The 15,200-nt window shown below is 45.2% G+C and overlaps 1 protein-coding gene across 1 annotated transcript; it reads left to right on the forward strand.

Moving 5' to 3' along the window:
- The first annotated feature begins 383 nt into the window (after window positions 1–383).
- On the forward strand, window positions 384–14,894 carry LOC140702463 (methionyl-tRNA formyltransferase, mitochondrial-like). Its single transcript, XM_078380969.1, has 11 exons — window positions 384–630; window positions 2,137–2,349; window positions 4,680–4,802; window positions 5,721–5,823; window positions 6,067–6,142; window positions 7,016–7,107; window positions 8,037–8,118; window positions 9,062–9,144; window positions 9,561–9,791; window positions 11,974–12,741; window positions 13,416–14,894. Exons 1-9 carry the CDS (start codon window positions 464–466, stop codon window positions 9,696–9,698), a joined length of 1,077 nt encoding a protein of 358 aa, XP_078237095.1. The 5' UTR covers window positions 384–463; the 3' UTR covers window positions 9,699–9,791; window positions 11,974–12,741; window positions 13,416–14,894.
- Window positions 14,895–15,200: the final 306 nt, after the last annotated feature.

Below are 15,200 nucleotides of genomic sequence, written 5' to 3' on the forward strand. Positions count from 1 at the left end.
GAGCTTCACTGTGCCTTCAAATAAAACTAGCAAAGATAGACAGACAAACACAGAATATTTACTTATTTTATTTATTTAAAAGGTTTTCACCGCCCTTTCCTCCTAAGAAAGGGACCAAGGCGCCTTACATCATTAAAACAGATTATTAAAGCTAAAAACAGGGAAGCTCTCCCGGTTGCATTCCTGCCTACAAGGCACTCTGGTATCAACACAGCAGGATCTGTGGGGGGGAGAATGTACAGCAAGGAGGCCTGGAACTCAGCGGGCGATCGGCAGCCATGGATACGGTTGCCATGGTTTCTAGATGACGCTTCGGCCAGGACGTCGTCTCGCTCCAGGCCCCGCCCACGCCGCCTGCTCTCCCTGCCACTGACTGTGCCTTCGGAATCGGGTGAGCGCGCTGGACGTCATCGCCGCGCGACGCCAACGCCTGAGGGAGGAGGAGGAGGCGGGCGGAGGGGCGATGAGGGGCTGGTTGTGGAGGCTCGGGCGGGACGGCTGGAGGTGGGCTCACGGGACGGCGGCGGCCGGGGAGCTTCCCAGGAGGCGAGCGGGGCCGCCCTGGAGGGTCCTTTTCTTCGGCACCGACGACTTCTCCGTAGAGACGCTCCGCGCCCTCCAGGCCGCTCGGTGTGTCCTGTGGCCCAGGGGTAGAAAGGGGAAGCGGGGGGGTGGGGGGGTGGGGGTCAGAGGTCAAGCGGAAGTTGGGTTGAAGGGTGGCTGAGCGGGGGGGGGAAGGCAGGGGGAGAAAGCCCCGGGAAGCGGACCGGCTTCTCGGAGAGCCCGGGATGGCCTGCGTGGGCTGGGCGAGGGTCGTGGGCAGCAGGCGGGTTCCCATCCATCCCTGCTGTGGAACTGAGGGGCTCAGGGGCTGGAGGTTCCCTCCGGTGGTGCAAGGCTTCGTGGGCCGGACCAGGACCCAGCAGGCTTGGCTTCAGATCCCTCCAGGGCCATTAAAACTCACGGGGGGGGGAGCGTCATTCCTAAAATCCCTCCTTCGGTATCTCCCTTCCCTGGAAAGCCCTTCTGGAGTCTCTCTGCATAGGTTCCATCTTGACAGCCTCAGCAGGGACTTTTCCCGAGACCCTCAGGTTCTATTCATTTATTTATCTAATTCCTACACTGGCATGAGAAAAACCTCCAAGCGGCTTCTCTCCCTCTCTGTATGTATGACGGAAAACAGTTTTAAAAGCCATCTGAAATAGCAAATGAGAAGCACATCTAAAGCAAATGTAGAAATTGTGCAAAGAACTTAATAATTGTATTTTTGAAGGCTTTCACAGCCAGGATCCGATGGTTCTCTTAGGCTTTTCGGGTTGTTTGGCTGTGTTCTTAAGGTTTTTCTTCCTGACATTTCACCATTGTCTGTGGCCGGCGTCTTCAGAGGACAGGAGTCGGAACTCTTGTTTGCGCTCTGGGCTTAATAATTACTGGACAAAGTATGCGATCAAGTGCACATACTTTGTCCAGTAATGGAGGCTCTTGAAGGACTAAAGGCTTGTAGTGTGTAATTTAACCATATGGCAATAAGTCTGCAGAAAGCCATCATAGATGATTTACAAGATACAGAATAATGGGAATCCAGAGTGATTGGGAGTAGAAGTATGAATAAAAAGACTAGTTCAGCAGCAGAGCATATCCTTTGTGCACAAATGACAGGCTCACTCCTTGTAATCTCTGGTGACTTCTTTGTGACCAAGACTTTAAGAGATGTGAGGCAAGTTTAAGCAGACCTTTCAGTGTGAGAGCCTCATTCTGTTTCAAAAGCAATCTCAGGGTGTTTTTATTTTGATGGTGGGTGGCGTCAAAGGATCAACCAGCATTTGAACTTACTATATCTTTAACAAAGCCTTAGAGGTTCAACCTTTTTTAGAACTGAGGAAGAAGAGCACTGTGCAAAGGTTGGGAAATCACCAAACATTGATCTTACAGGGAAAGGACATAAGGAGAGACAACCAGTTTTAGCCCCAGGAGTTAAATTTTCCCTCCCCTAGAGGAGACAGTACTGGCTTAGATGAGCAGATATCTGACTTGGTATAAAGAAGTTTTCTTGTGGGGTTCAAATCTTGGCATGGTGGTAACTTAGCAGTGTCAAATCTTCCATTTGACCTCTTTTTTTAAAATGTCCTGTTGCAGGGAGCCCAGACCGAATGCTCTTGTAGACCATCTGGAGGTGGTGACTGTACAGCCCCAGCTGCCAAAGGGACTGCCTGTCAAGAACTATGCAGAGCAGTCTCAACTCCCTGTCCACTTCTGGCCAGATGTTGCCTCGTGCGAGCACTTTGACGTCGGTGTGGTGGCATCATTTGGCCATCTTCTCCATGAGGACCTCATCTTGAAGTTCCCATAGTAAGACTGTGGTCTTGGAGCATGCTCAGTGTGATCTACATAATTCAGAGTATTTGGCTAATATATAAGTGGAAGGTCTCTGACCACTGGGGAGGGATGCTGCGTGGGATGAAGTTACTGGTGCCTGAAGTAGAGCCTGCTAGAACTATTCCCTGAAGTATTCAACTTATTATTAATCTCTCACAAGGTGAACAAAATGGGGGATCTTTATTACTGTGTTAAATCATTTCTATCTTACAATTTCAGTTTTATGTAACAATTTTAAAAAAATTCAGATTGTTTTCTTGTTCCACTTTCCTTATCCTTCAGTTCTCTGCTTCTCTACTGTCTACAGTTTATAAGGTTAATTGTCAGAATGCCAGCCTTGGGGGGGGGGGAATTATTTTCAAATCAAATTGATTTAAATCACAATTAAAACATTTTAAAGTGGATTTTTTTAAAAAAAATACAGTAAATAATAAAAAAAACCCACAATGTTTTAAATATAAAGCATGATTTAAATTGTGATTTAAGTCAAATGCACCCCCCTGATGGCAACATACATTTGTACATAAAGTGGAAAAGGGACCATAATTGAGCAGTATATATTTGCAACAACTTTACTGAATGTTAAGATGCCTATTTAAAAAGGGGTTGGCCTATCTGGAAAAAAACCAACTTGGCGGCTGATGATATTAACAACTATCGTCCAGTTGCCAATATCCCCTTTATTGGCAAGCTGATAGAGAGAGTGGTGGCCAACCAACTTCATGCTCTCCTGGAGGAGACTGATGCCCTTGATCCATTCCAGTCTGTGTTCAGGCCGCATCATGGCACGGAGACAACATTGGTCACCCTGCAAGATGACCTCTTGAGGGAGGCCAATAGGGGCAAAGTGTCCTTGCTGGTTCTCCTCGACCCCTCAGTGGCCTTTGATACCACTGATACCACCTTTGATACCCCAGGTACCCTCCTGGGGAGGCTCTCGGGGTTGGGGGTTGATGCTCAGGCTTTGCCCTGGCTCAGATCCTTCCTGGAGGACCGTCCTCAGAGTTCAGCTTGCGGAGATGTCCGCTCCGTTGACTCTCCGTTGTGGAGTCCCGCAGGGGTCGGTCATCTTCCCAATGCTATTTAATATCGACATGAGGCCGCTGGGGGATGTCATCAGGAGTTTTGGAGCTTTGTGTCACCAATACGCAGATGACACCCAGCTCTATCTCCCCTTCCATCCTTCTGCAGTGGATGCTGTCCCGTCCCTTGAGTGCTGCCTGGATGCGGTGCCGGGATGGATGAGGGAAAACAGACTGAGACTGAACCCGGAGAAGATGGATATCCTGTGGGTGGGGGCCTCTGTTGTCTGTTGTCTGGGTGCCTCCTTATCTTTTTTTTTTGGGGGGGGACACTGTTTCCATGAACGATGAGGTTCATAGCTTGGGCATGATTTTGGACCCATCGCTATCAGTGACATCTCAAATAGTGTCTGTGGTCCGGTCAGCTTATTTCCACCTAAAGCTGATCACCCAGCTACGTCCTTACCTTGACACCAGGTCCCTCACCACGCTGGTCCATGTGCTGGTAATCTCGAAATTAGACTACTGTAATGCCCTCTGTGTGGGGCTGCCCTTGGAACTGCTACAGAGACTGCAACGGGTCCAGAATGCGGTGTTGAGACTTCTGAGTGGGGTTAGAAAATGTCAACATATATCCCCCACCCTGGCCGCCTTACACTGGCTACCTGTTCGCTTCCGTACCAGTTTCAAGGGGACGGTACTAACCTATAAGGCCCTAAATGGTTTGGAACCTCAATATCTGGCTGAGCGCCTCCTTCCGGTTAGGTCTGCCCATCCTATACGATCATTGCAGGCAGGGCGGCTGAGAGGCCTGACCCCGAGAGAGGCCTGGAAAACAACCACCGGAAGTCTGGCCTTTTCAACGGAACCTCCGCAACTGTGGAACTCTCTTCCGCCCGCAGTCCACCTTGCCCCTTCGCTGGGCACATTCAGAAAGCTACTAAAAACCTGACTATTTAGACAGGCCTTCCCTGAACTAACTATACTCTGATACAATCGTGTCCAATAATACAACTTTTATCATACTGCCATGTTGCATGTTTTTATTTCTCTACACTTTTAATTGTGTTTATTGAATTATAAGTTTTGTATTGTGTATTAATTTTGCTATTTTGTTACTCTGCTGTTTTTTTCTTATTTGTTGTCAACTGCCCAGAATGGCCTTGGCTGCCAGATGGGTGGTATACAAATCAAATAAATAAATTGGTCACTATGTGCTTACGCATATTAGAATTAGTATTCTCTTCTGATTTCCAAATTTCTTCTAAATTTCTGATTCAGCGGCGTATTGAATGTCCATCCCAGCTGTCTTCCGAGATGGCGTGGCCCCGCGCCAATCATCCACACAGTACTCCATGGAGATACAGTTACTGGGGTGACAATAATGCAGATTAGGCCAAAGAGGTATAAATGCTATTTTATCTAATGGAATAACATGTCAAAACCTATTTTTTATCAACTCTGAAAATTTTGTGGGTGCTGAGTGATGTTCCCATCTGTTAAAACTACATTGTGCCATTACAAATGCTTTTCTCTTTTTTATGTATTCAAAGGTTAGGATTATGCAGCTTGATTCTATATTTTTGTGTTGTCTGGAGCTTATTAAAAAGTACAGACAATGGCTACTTAATAATAAGTACTAAGAACTTAGTTTGTTATTGTCAGTGTTTTTGGAGCCAAAGTGACAGAATAAGGAGAGCCCCAAGAATGCCAAACATTTTTCAGAAATGACAAGTGGAAGCAGGGTCAAAAAGAACTTGTTTAGGAGGTATATCCTACAGTGGGCATTGAATTAAGACTAGGGGTGGGAGAATGAGAGGAGAGGTTCAAATGGCATTTGTCGTCTGGAACCTAAAGCAAAACTTTCACACTACAAAAATGTTGTAGCAGGTTTCATGTGATCTCTTAAAACCATTGGGCAGTATGTTTTATGTAGAGATGTAGAAGTATGTAGAGATGTTCAGCCAAAACTGCCTTAGTTCATGTTTGTTCTGGTATCTCTGTACTGCAGTTTTTAAATAGATTATTTATTTATTTATTTATTTATTTAACTGATACGCCACCCACTCTAACCAAAGTAGAGTAGTATATCTACTATCTAGATTTTATAGAATAGTGGCACTTAAAGCAGCTCTGACTGACGGCGGCCTTGTAAGATCAAACACTGAAGGCTTGTTTCTTGCAGGGATGTGTATCTATAATTTTCTGACAGCTTCTTGTCCTCCTATTGATTTACAAACTCTCATGAGCTCTTACTCTTTGTTTAAAAACCATAACTCCAAGATAAAAGTAAAAAGGTAATGCTATGTGTTATGTCCATAGGTTTGATGTAGGTCCCATAATTAAACAGGAAACCGTTCCAGTTCCACCCAACTGTACGGCAAAAGAATTGGAGTCAGTGTTATCCAAACTGGGTGCAGACATGGTAAGTTAACATGGCCCTTCTTCAAAGTGGGTTTTGTAACAAGAAATGGTAGTGAAGGTTTTATGTATCAGTGAACCAAACAAGAAGAACTTGATCATCCGAGGGTAGAAGTATTAATTTTTAGACAGATGAAACAATAAAAATGGAGAAACGTGCTTCCCTGGTTTAGAGATTTGAATAAATATGACCACATTGGTAGAAGTCTATCTTCTGTGACGTATGTTTTGGATTTTCTTTTCTCAGCTCATTGCTGTTCTAGAACACTTAGCCGAAAGTTTAAGGAACAAGAGAGAGCAGCCAAAGGAAGGAACAACAGCTGGTATGTTTGGAGTAGTTCTTGAGTGAAGTCAGTATTGCCTAATACAGGGGTCCCCAAGACCCGGGCCACAGACCAGTCCCAGGCCGTGGCCTTGGAAGGAACGGGCCGCTGGGACAGATGAGTGGCGAGCAGTAGGTGAGCGGTGAGCGAAGCTCCGCCTCCTGTCAGCGCGCTCCTATCAGGTTCTGAGCTGCTGCTGATCTAACAGGAGGTGGAGCTTCGCTCCCCTCCTGTTGCTGCAAGATCTGCTGGGCCTGTGGCATTAAAGTCTAATGTAGAAGTCTGCACTCCTATTAGATTTTAAGCCGCTGCTGATCTAACAGGAGGTGGAGCTTCAATTGCATCTCACCTCCTGCTCACCACTCATCTTGTCCTGGTACAATACATGTAATGAGCTTAATTCAAACCTGTTTTCCAGCAACCTACTGCATAACAAATACCCTCCCCCAGACCTTGGGAGAATGGTCTTCAACTAAACCTGTCCCTGGTGTCAGAAAGGCTGGAAATCACTGGTGTAATAGACTGGTGCAATTCCCTTCTTAATTTACTATTTTTTTATTAGTTAGGGTTCTTCTACAAGGTGTTTGAAATAAGTCAATCAGTTTTTCACCAGGAATGGTTTCTTTCCCCCCTTTCATTTAGGAAAGTTAGGAGCAGCAGCTGATTCTTCTAATGAATCACCGTAGAGCATCAGGATTTGTGGGTGGGTGGGGAGCCCAAGAGGTGAGTTTTTTGGCATTCTTTTAAGATGAGGAAGGATTATGACATTACCGTACACTGAAGTAAATTAGTACTAGTGATGCAATTATCTGAATGGTGGGTTTATTTAGAAGAGATGTCCAAATATTTAAAGAACTAAGGTGTATCTTAAAGCTCCTAAAGTTACTGCTGCTGTGAGCTGCATTGAATGGGAAGAGCAGGCCCCTGAGCAAATACTAAGGATGCACCGTGCCTTGGGAACATTGGTAAGAACACTCTTGCAAATATGTTTACAAAAATTACTCGCTTCCAACTTTTACTTTGCTGTGACTTGAAAAGAACACAGAGGTACATTCAACATCAAGAAAAGCAACAAAAAGTACTGCTATAGTAGTAGATTTGAAGCTTCTGGTCCACCCCCAAATAGAAAGTGACCAAAAACCAAGCATAAACTCTGCCTTTTTCCCAACATAACTGTGTAGAGCTTGGCAGGTGAAATATGTGTTATTTTTGTTAGCCTTAGATTTCGCTTCATGTATTAAACGGTCCAGTGACACACTCCTCTTTCTTGGTGCTGATACTTTTAATTGCAAGCCAGAAAAGCTGGTGGTGGATAAAGCCGGTTATTGAGTAAAGTGCTATGTGAAGTATTGGTGGTTTTGCGGCCCTAGACTAACAAGACTGCTCTGCTCCTATGCCTGGAGACCTCCTCCAGGCTGAGCCGACATCCTGTTGGTCTTACACATGCCATGCCTCTGTTGAAACACCATCAGGGGAAAGGAGGAATTGGTTCTTTTCTCTACTGGTAACTGAGCATGGCACCTTCCCAGAGGAGGCGCTCTTGGTCTGTCAAGAGTACATGCTTTGCATGCAGTTGTCCCACGTTAAGTCCTTGGTAGGCCTGGGGAAGTGAATGTCTGAACTCCCTAGAGAACCATTTCCAGTCATTGCAACTCCGGGCCAGGTGGAGTCGTGGTCTGGCTCAATGTAAGACAGTTCCTTAGAATTCCTGTAAAGCAGCAAGTACTGTAACTCTGAATTTCTCCCATGTAAGACAAAGCTCTTGTCGCACCTTAAAGACTAACTGCTATATTTCAGTGTAAGCTTTCATGGACAACGCCACTTCTTGAGACATAAGATGCCTCGTGTTAATATATGCTGTGCCTAAATATTTTATTGTGCTGTATCTTTTCAGATGCCCCTGCGAACACTGTGGATGGGCAGTGTGGTAAAGCTCCTGGATCTTGCAGAAGTGGAGACATTGCCGGATTTTATTGGTTCGTAAATGAATCATTTAATATTCCCATTTGTAAAACGCTGGGGAATAAAGGTGAAATGGCACTGCGGGGCATTCTATGAAGTAGGTTATATTTCTTTTGTTCCCCATTATTTGTTTCCTGCAAGTGTTTTTACTCCTGTTTCGCCATACAGCTTGGCTGTATGTCCCCTTCTGAAAGTACTGCTTTGGATCTATAAAGCCTTTAGTAACCGAAAGCTAAGCTAGGAAAGTGGTAGTTGTGTTATAGTGCATCATGATATCTAAGGTCAGCAAAAAGCACCGTGCATGTATTGATCCCAGAAACAAATTTGGAGAGCATGAGGTGTGTTAAGATTTATTACCTGATCCAGCTGAGTTATAAAAGTCTTTCCTTGAGCTTTACAAAGGCCAAAGCTTAAGGAGCACTGGGAAGCACGGTTAAGATCTGATACAGTGGTGCCTCCCTTTACGATTGCCCCACATTACAACGAATCTGCTTTGCAACAATCACAATTGCGATTGCAAAACGATGGTCTAAATGGGGGAATTTCGCTTTCCGAAGATTGGTTCCCTGCTTCGGAAACCGATTCTTCGCAAAACGATGTTTTTTAAACAGCTGATTGGCGGTTTCAAAATGGCCGCCGGATAATTAAAATGGCTCCCTGCTGTGTTTAGGGACAAATTCCTCGCTATACAGGCAGCGAAAATGGCTGCTGTATGGAGGATCTTCGCTGGACTGTGAGTTTTTACCCCATTGGAACGCATTGAACGGGTTTCAATGCTATTCAATGGGTTTTTAAATTTCACTTGACGATGTTTTCGCTTAACGGCGATTTTCCTGGAATGTATTATCATCGTTAAGCGAGGCACCACTGTACTTTGATGAGGTTTTATAAGGAGGTTGAACTTAATAATTACTTGTTGTGGGAAAGCAGTGAGCAGAACATGTGTTTTCCTTTCAGATAGGTTAAGACCTGAAAATGAGATTCTCCCAGGATCAGTGTTTTACAATAAGAAGTCAGAAACATTAGTGATCCATTGCAAGGTATGTTCCTAAGTGTGGTATTCCATTCTTTAAAATCCCCCTTTCCCTGTTGCGGCAGTGGTCCAGTCCCAATTTGTTAAACTGAAGGAATGGTTTCAAATGTAGCTTTATGCTCAACTTGCTTGCTCATGTCGTCTTTACCCTGGCTTCAAAATGCACACTATGGTGGATGCTAATGCCTTTCTGGAACCTCTGCCTCCTCCTTCTCCCAGACAAAGTTCTGCGGTTAAATCAGGCCCTGCCCCCCCCCATGTTCTCCAAGCTGACTCCTGTAGCCGAAGAAAGATGGCATTACAAAGCCTTGAAAGCCGAGAGGGACAGCATGCTTAGCCTCTAGCTGTGGGCAGTGACCCTGTAGACTTGCAGGAGGTGCTCTGACCTTTCCCAGTCTCACTTTGCCTATTTCCCTTTTCTAGGAAGGCTGGGTTGGAGCAAAGACCGTGATCCTTAAGAAGAAGCTGGCAGCTGTTGAATTCTACAATGGATATTTGCATCCCTGGTTTCAGCAGAATTCCAAAATGCCTCTCAGAGAGTGCAGGTTTCAGACACTCTAGATGGCCAGAACAAAAAACAGTTCCAAAAGCAGAGTGTTGCATCCACACAATGCACAGCAGCAATTGACTTGAATTACTGTCCGGAAGAATCAGGTGATGATTCCAGATGATATGGCTAGAAGCCCCTCGGCATTGTTTCAGATCTGTCCTTAAGTGAAGGGTTCCTTTTGAACACTTGAACGGATTTTTCAGTGCAGCCAGAAGGATTTCCTGGAATCCGTATCCTCTGTTATGAGTGTGTTCTGAGGTTGTTTTCTAAAGTGCAGCTTTGTGATCCAAAAGAAGAATGCAGAATTTAGTAACAGCAAATGCTGCAAGAGAACAATGTCCCACTTTCTATATTGGACAACATAAATACCCGTTTGAATGAAATTGGTGGTGTATCGTCTAGAAATGGAAAGCTTCTGTGGTATATAGATGTGCCAGTCCTTAACATTTGTCACACTCTTGAATTGCCAAGCAGACTAAGGCCCTAGTCACACGAGGGAAAAGTTTTCCAGTTCTTCCAATACTTTCCATACCTCTGTTGTGCTGTGGTTTGTATCCCAGGACTACTGTCCCAAGAACTTTTATCAGTACCAGTTAATTTCCTCCTGTTTTATTTTATGCCCTGGCATCTTAGAGGGAGACTTGTTTCTGCTATAATGATTTATCAATATATTATGTTTATTGATATAAAAATAATTTATTTTTATTGACTCGCACTCGGGCATCTTAGAGGGAGATTTGTTTCTGAGAGAGAGCAGTATATATATATATATAATAATTTATTGATATATCAGTATAGCAAAGCAAGTCTCCCTCTAAGAAGCCCGAGTGTGCTTGACTCCACCAACCCCTCCGTGGACGCACACCTATCGTTTCCAGCCCCTTTTGTTCTAGTTGTAGAATGTCACCCCAGGGAGGTGTGTGGAAATTAGAGAGAATGTTGATCAGGAAAGAGTTTCTGTTTAGGAGAATGCTCCTCTTTTGCAGTGGCTGCTCCTGCAGAAATGCATTGCACACAGTGGATTTGGCATGTCTGCACAGCAGTACTGGTCATCATCTCCTCCCCCTGGTGACATTTGCATAGCAACCTTTCAGTGTATTTTCCCACAGGGGGAAAAATTATGACTTGCCAGTAATGTAATGGAGGCAGCCCTCCAGTGACATATTTTTGCCAACGTATTGATGTATTGGACATGGAGGAGTTTTTTAAAATAATGTTCACGCTTCATTGTCGAAAATTCACTAAGCTCGAATTGAAGGAGCGGAAATGTGACCTTAGAATCTACCTGATGGAGGAAGCACTACAGCCTCCGGATTTGCCCTCCTCACCGCCAACCCCCAGACCACTGATTTTGGGGTGTAAAACAATCTCGAAAAAAGTAAGCATGAAAAAGGCAGTTCCTGAACCGATGAAGCAGTTAGGAGAGGACAGGAGTTCTAAAGAGTCAGAAGATCTGGCACTTCAGTCAGACAGACCTTCAACTTTGATGCCTATCCCTCAACCAGCTAAGCGAAAAACAGCAGCTTCTGGAAGAACATCCAAGCGACCTGCGTGCTCGGTATTCGTCCGTCTGATCCATCTAAAGCCATATTGTCTGTGATCATGATGAGAATCCTTAAGCTTTCAGGCCACAGGTGGACCCCAAAGGCTGTTTTTGCAGCCCTTGGAGCACCCTTCCTCAGAAAAACATCTGTCCCCCCAGGGAATTGGGGGGGATTCAGGTTTCTGATTGCAGAATTGGGGTTAGTTTGGTGCCAATTATTTTTCCTTTTTTCCCTGTTGACTCAATGGATTATCCACAGTGTAAGTGGCAATTGATTTTATGAGATAAGGGAAGATAGGTGCTCACTCCAAAGAATGAAATGGGCAGGTTGGAAGTTTATTGTATTTTCCTTTCAGCTGGCTTTTCTCCTACCCTAGAGCCAGGTGGAAAAGAGGGGGCCCCATAGAAAAAAGGAAAAGAAGTCTCCCGAAGGCAGGGATGAGCATGGGAATGGAGTCTCTCCCCCTCGGCAATCAGAGAAGCAGTCTGTGGAAGACGTTCTGAGGAACTCAACTTAGATTTTTTTTATATACTAAGACTTTTGGCAAAGCAGCTGAAGTTTGGCTAGAAGGCGTTCTTCTTGCTTCACTGGATGCCTTCCAATTTTAAATGCAGTATCATTGTTTTTAACTGAATGCTTTTCGTTGATTGGCTTTGTCCTCCTTGGGTTCTTTCCGAGGAAAGGAGGGATGAGAAATGATTGAAACGAATCGATGGGTTGGATGTCCCTCTCTTCTCTCTAGGTGGATGGAGGGGATCAAAGTCCTGCGAGAAAGAAGCAGAAGACAAAGGAGGACGAGGAAGGCAAAGAAAAAGGGACTGCGAGTAAAAAGGGGAAGGAAGGAGAGAAAAAAAAGAAAACAAAGGACAAAAGTGAGAAGGTACACAAGATACCTGTTGCACAGAACTGGACAGGGTCTATCCCTTTCTTCCTGCTTACACCAGCAGAGGCCATTTCGGCTGCCCTAACATGACTCACTTGCATATGGGTTGACAACTGGGTGTTTGCATGCGTTGGTGGTCTATCTATCGCCATTAGAACACCACAGGTGGACCTTTCCTTCCTCCTTGCTGCATCTCCAAAACAGGGCACTTTCAAGGATGCTGTTCACATGTTTTATATTTTCTGTATATTTTTGTGCATATCTGGTTGCACAGATCGACAAAAGTGCTGTCCGTAGGAACATCTGCCTCTGCACCATGGCAACCTCTGCTCAGTATCCTCTATACAGTACAGAACTAAACGTCTTTCATCTTTTTATGTTTTGCTTTTCTCATTTAAGCCTGTTCGCATGACTTGTCTCAGCTTGCATGATTTTCTTCTGGCTTTGCCAGTCTCTGGGGAAGCCGGGTGGCAATATTAGATAATGCACCAAAGTCTCTCTGAAAACTGTAGCCAGGGAGTTGGGAGGTACTTGTGGATATTTGTGTCCAAATTTATTGAACTGGATGGAAAGAAGTTCCACAAACTCTATAAGATGGCTCACAAGAGGCGGCTGCAGGATCAGGAGGTGAGGTTCAAAACGGAGACGTCTGTCTCTTTCAAATCTTGGGGACAGGTTTGCTTCATTTAGTACAACTCCTGCTCTTTTTCTGGAAGAACTTTTAAAAAGATATTTAATTGCTCATGAAGTCCAGGAATCAGCGTTTCTTGACTCCAGGGCTGGACATCTGGTTGAATGCAGTCACTCTGTCCTGAAGCTTGCTGGGTGATCTTCACCTAATTATCTCCTCAAATTAACGTACCTCCCAGGATAGTTTGTGAGGGTAACTTGGTGATGATGTGCATTCAGACTACAGTACTCTGAAAATTTTTGGTGGTTTTTTTGAAAGAAAGATGGGATAGACATACAATAAGTCTCATATAAACGGGGCAACTAAATGTATGCCTCCACCCCATTAACTAGAAGAAGAAAGATGGGCATGTGAGGGGAGACGGAATCTAAATGTAAAAATGGCAGGCAGTGAAAATGGCCTACACAGAACTTCCGCATCAACACATGGTTAGGAGATCACAAGGGTATCCTAGCTTAGATAGGAAAGAGCGTATCTCCCTGTCCAGAGACCCATTTGTGGTGTGAAGCCCTCTCGTAGTTCGCTCAGGTGGGTCAGTGAGCACAAAGCTTTTTGAGACCATTCCTATTGCTCCTAGTATCTCCCTTTTCTCCATCTTCTTTTCCCTCAGCAAGAACAGAGGAAAAAGGAGACTGCAGGGGATGAAGACCACTTGGAGCCTTCTGAGTCCACAGAGGAGTCTACAGTGTCTCAGGTCCCTCATGGCCCTCCTCGAGAAGCTCCACCCGTCTCCACCTCATCCTCCCGAGGTGCACAGCGAACCAACGGGACAATCAGTGTCACCCAACCATTCTCAGCCGTGAAGCTTGGTGAAGCAGAAGCCGCTGAGCAAGACCGGTCTGATTTTCCTTTGACGTGCGACAGTGAAGCCCTGCCATTTGTTTTTCTTCTCAAGGACTCTTGTTTGGGTCTAATGGTTGCTGATTTCTATAGTTGACCCTAGCCCTTGAAATCCCTTATTGGCACTAAGTAGCATACTTATAACGACATCTGGATGTCTTGCCACAGCATAGTCTTTATTCAAACTTTATATATTTTATATACTTTATAGTTATAGTTGATATGTACCAAACACTAAAATATAATTGGGGGTGGGTTGGGGGTGGGTGGAGAGGGAAGCAACTTTCTGTTCTTTCAATATTTGGAATAAAATTAAATTAAATCAACAACGGAGGAGGCCTCGTTTGACCCTCGGCCATTCTACCCGTGCCCTCCAGTGCCCTGAGGTTCCCCCCCACAACTCTCTTGATCCCCGATTCTAGAAAGGAACACCACTCTTAGCAACTGAGTGATTACAGCGCCTCAAAGGAAGAAAAAGGCCTTCCTGGGGAGGGCAGAACTGGGAGGAGGGTCCCCCCAGGGCTGAAAAAGTGCTCCCCATAAGAGCCACCCACCTCACCTCCTTTGACAGCCCTGCCTAGAGAAGTTCGACTCTGATCTTCAGCAGGATGATGGCAGAGCAGCTTAGCAGTCAATGAGTTCCACCTGCTGTTAAGATACCTGTACTATCGTCAATCTATACCCAAGATTTCGGTCTGCTTTCGGTAATTTTTTTTCCATTTTGAAGCTCATTCCTGTCTGGACTGCCGACAACAAACGAGGGGTCAAAGTACTTTCTTTCCAAATGGAGTCAAGTTGGCTTGACGGTAGGTAAGGTAGGCTTCATAGCAGACACACTTCTCAGATTTGGTTTTATTATTATTATTATTATTTTGAATGTGAGAGCGCTCATTACTGAGTTCTTCTCTGTAGCTTACTCTCGCAAGGTTGTCCCAAGAGGTTTTATTGGCTGAAGGAAAAGACGAAAGGGTGCCTCCGCACGCAGACATACACGCCACAACAGCTGGCCAGACTGGTAGTTGAATTATTACCTCAGCTTGACTGAACCGTATCCTCTCCAACATCCTCCACCATGCCCGAGAGGAGCACACTAGCTTAGATGTTGAGAACAGGCCACTTTGGACACACAGCCCTGTGGATAACACACCCAAGCAGACAAAGCAGCAAATCCAGAAGGACTGACTGACTGATGAGGAAGAAGCAAACAACCTATCCAGTGGTTATGCAAAATCAAATGTGTTAACCAAAATCCTATGGTTGTTTGTGTGCATTTTGTGTAACTAGGTGTGAATGATTGTGGCTCATTGATGAGGTGGAGAGGTGCCTCCTGGTTATGAGACAGGGAACGTGAGCAGGCATGGCCAATGGGTGGGGGGGATTCAGTGCCATGGGCTTCTCAAATGGAGTCCCCCCCCCCCAAGTCCTCTCCGGCTCCTTTTCACCCACATCAGGATGGGTATGTGCTGGAAAGGGAGCTGCCACCAGCCACAAGGCTGCTCTGCACAGGAGAGATTTACTGGGAATGGGGGCTGGGGAAAACAGCTCCTTGCGTGTA

Source organism: Pogona vitticeps, chromosome 12, assembly GCF_051106095.1.
Source record: "Pogona vitticeps strain Pit_001003342236 chromosome 12, PviZW2.1, whole genome shotgun sequence".
Taxonomy (NCBI): Eukaryota; Metazoa; Chordata; class Lepidosauria; order Squamata; family Agamidae; genus Pogona; species Pogona vitticeps.

Excerpts from the sequence above, each read along its gene's own strand:
- LOC140702463 (XM_078380969.1), top strand. The coding sequence starts at position 464 with ATGAGGGGCTGGTTGTGGAGGCTCGGGCGGGACGGCTGGAGGTGGGCT. Across the intron at positions 2,350-4,679 it reads CTCATCTTGAAGTTCCCATA|CGGCGTATTGAATGTCCATC; the intron begins GTAAGACTGTGG and ends TTTCTGATTCAG. Across the intron at positions 7,108-8,036 it reads ACCGTGCCTTGGGAACATTG|ATGCCCCTGCGAACACTGTG; the intron begins GTAAGAACACTC and ends GTATCTTTTCAG.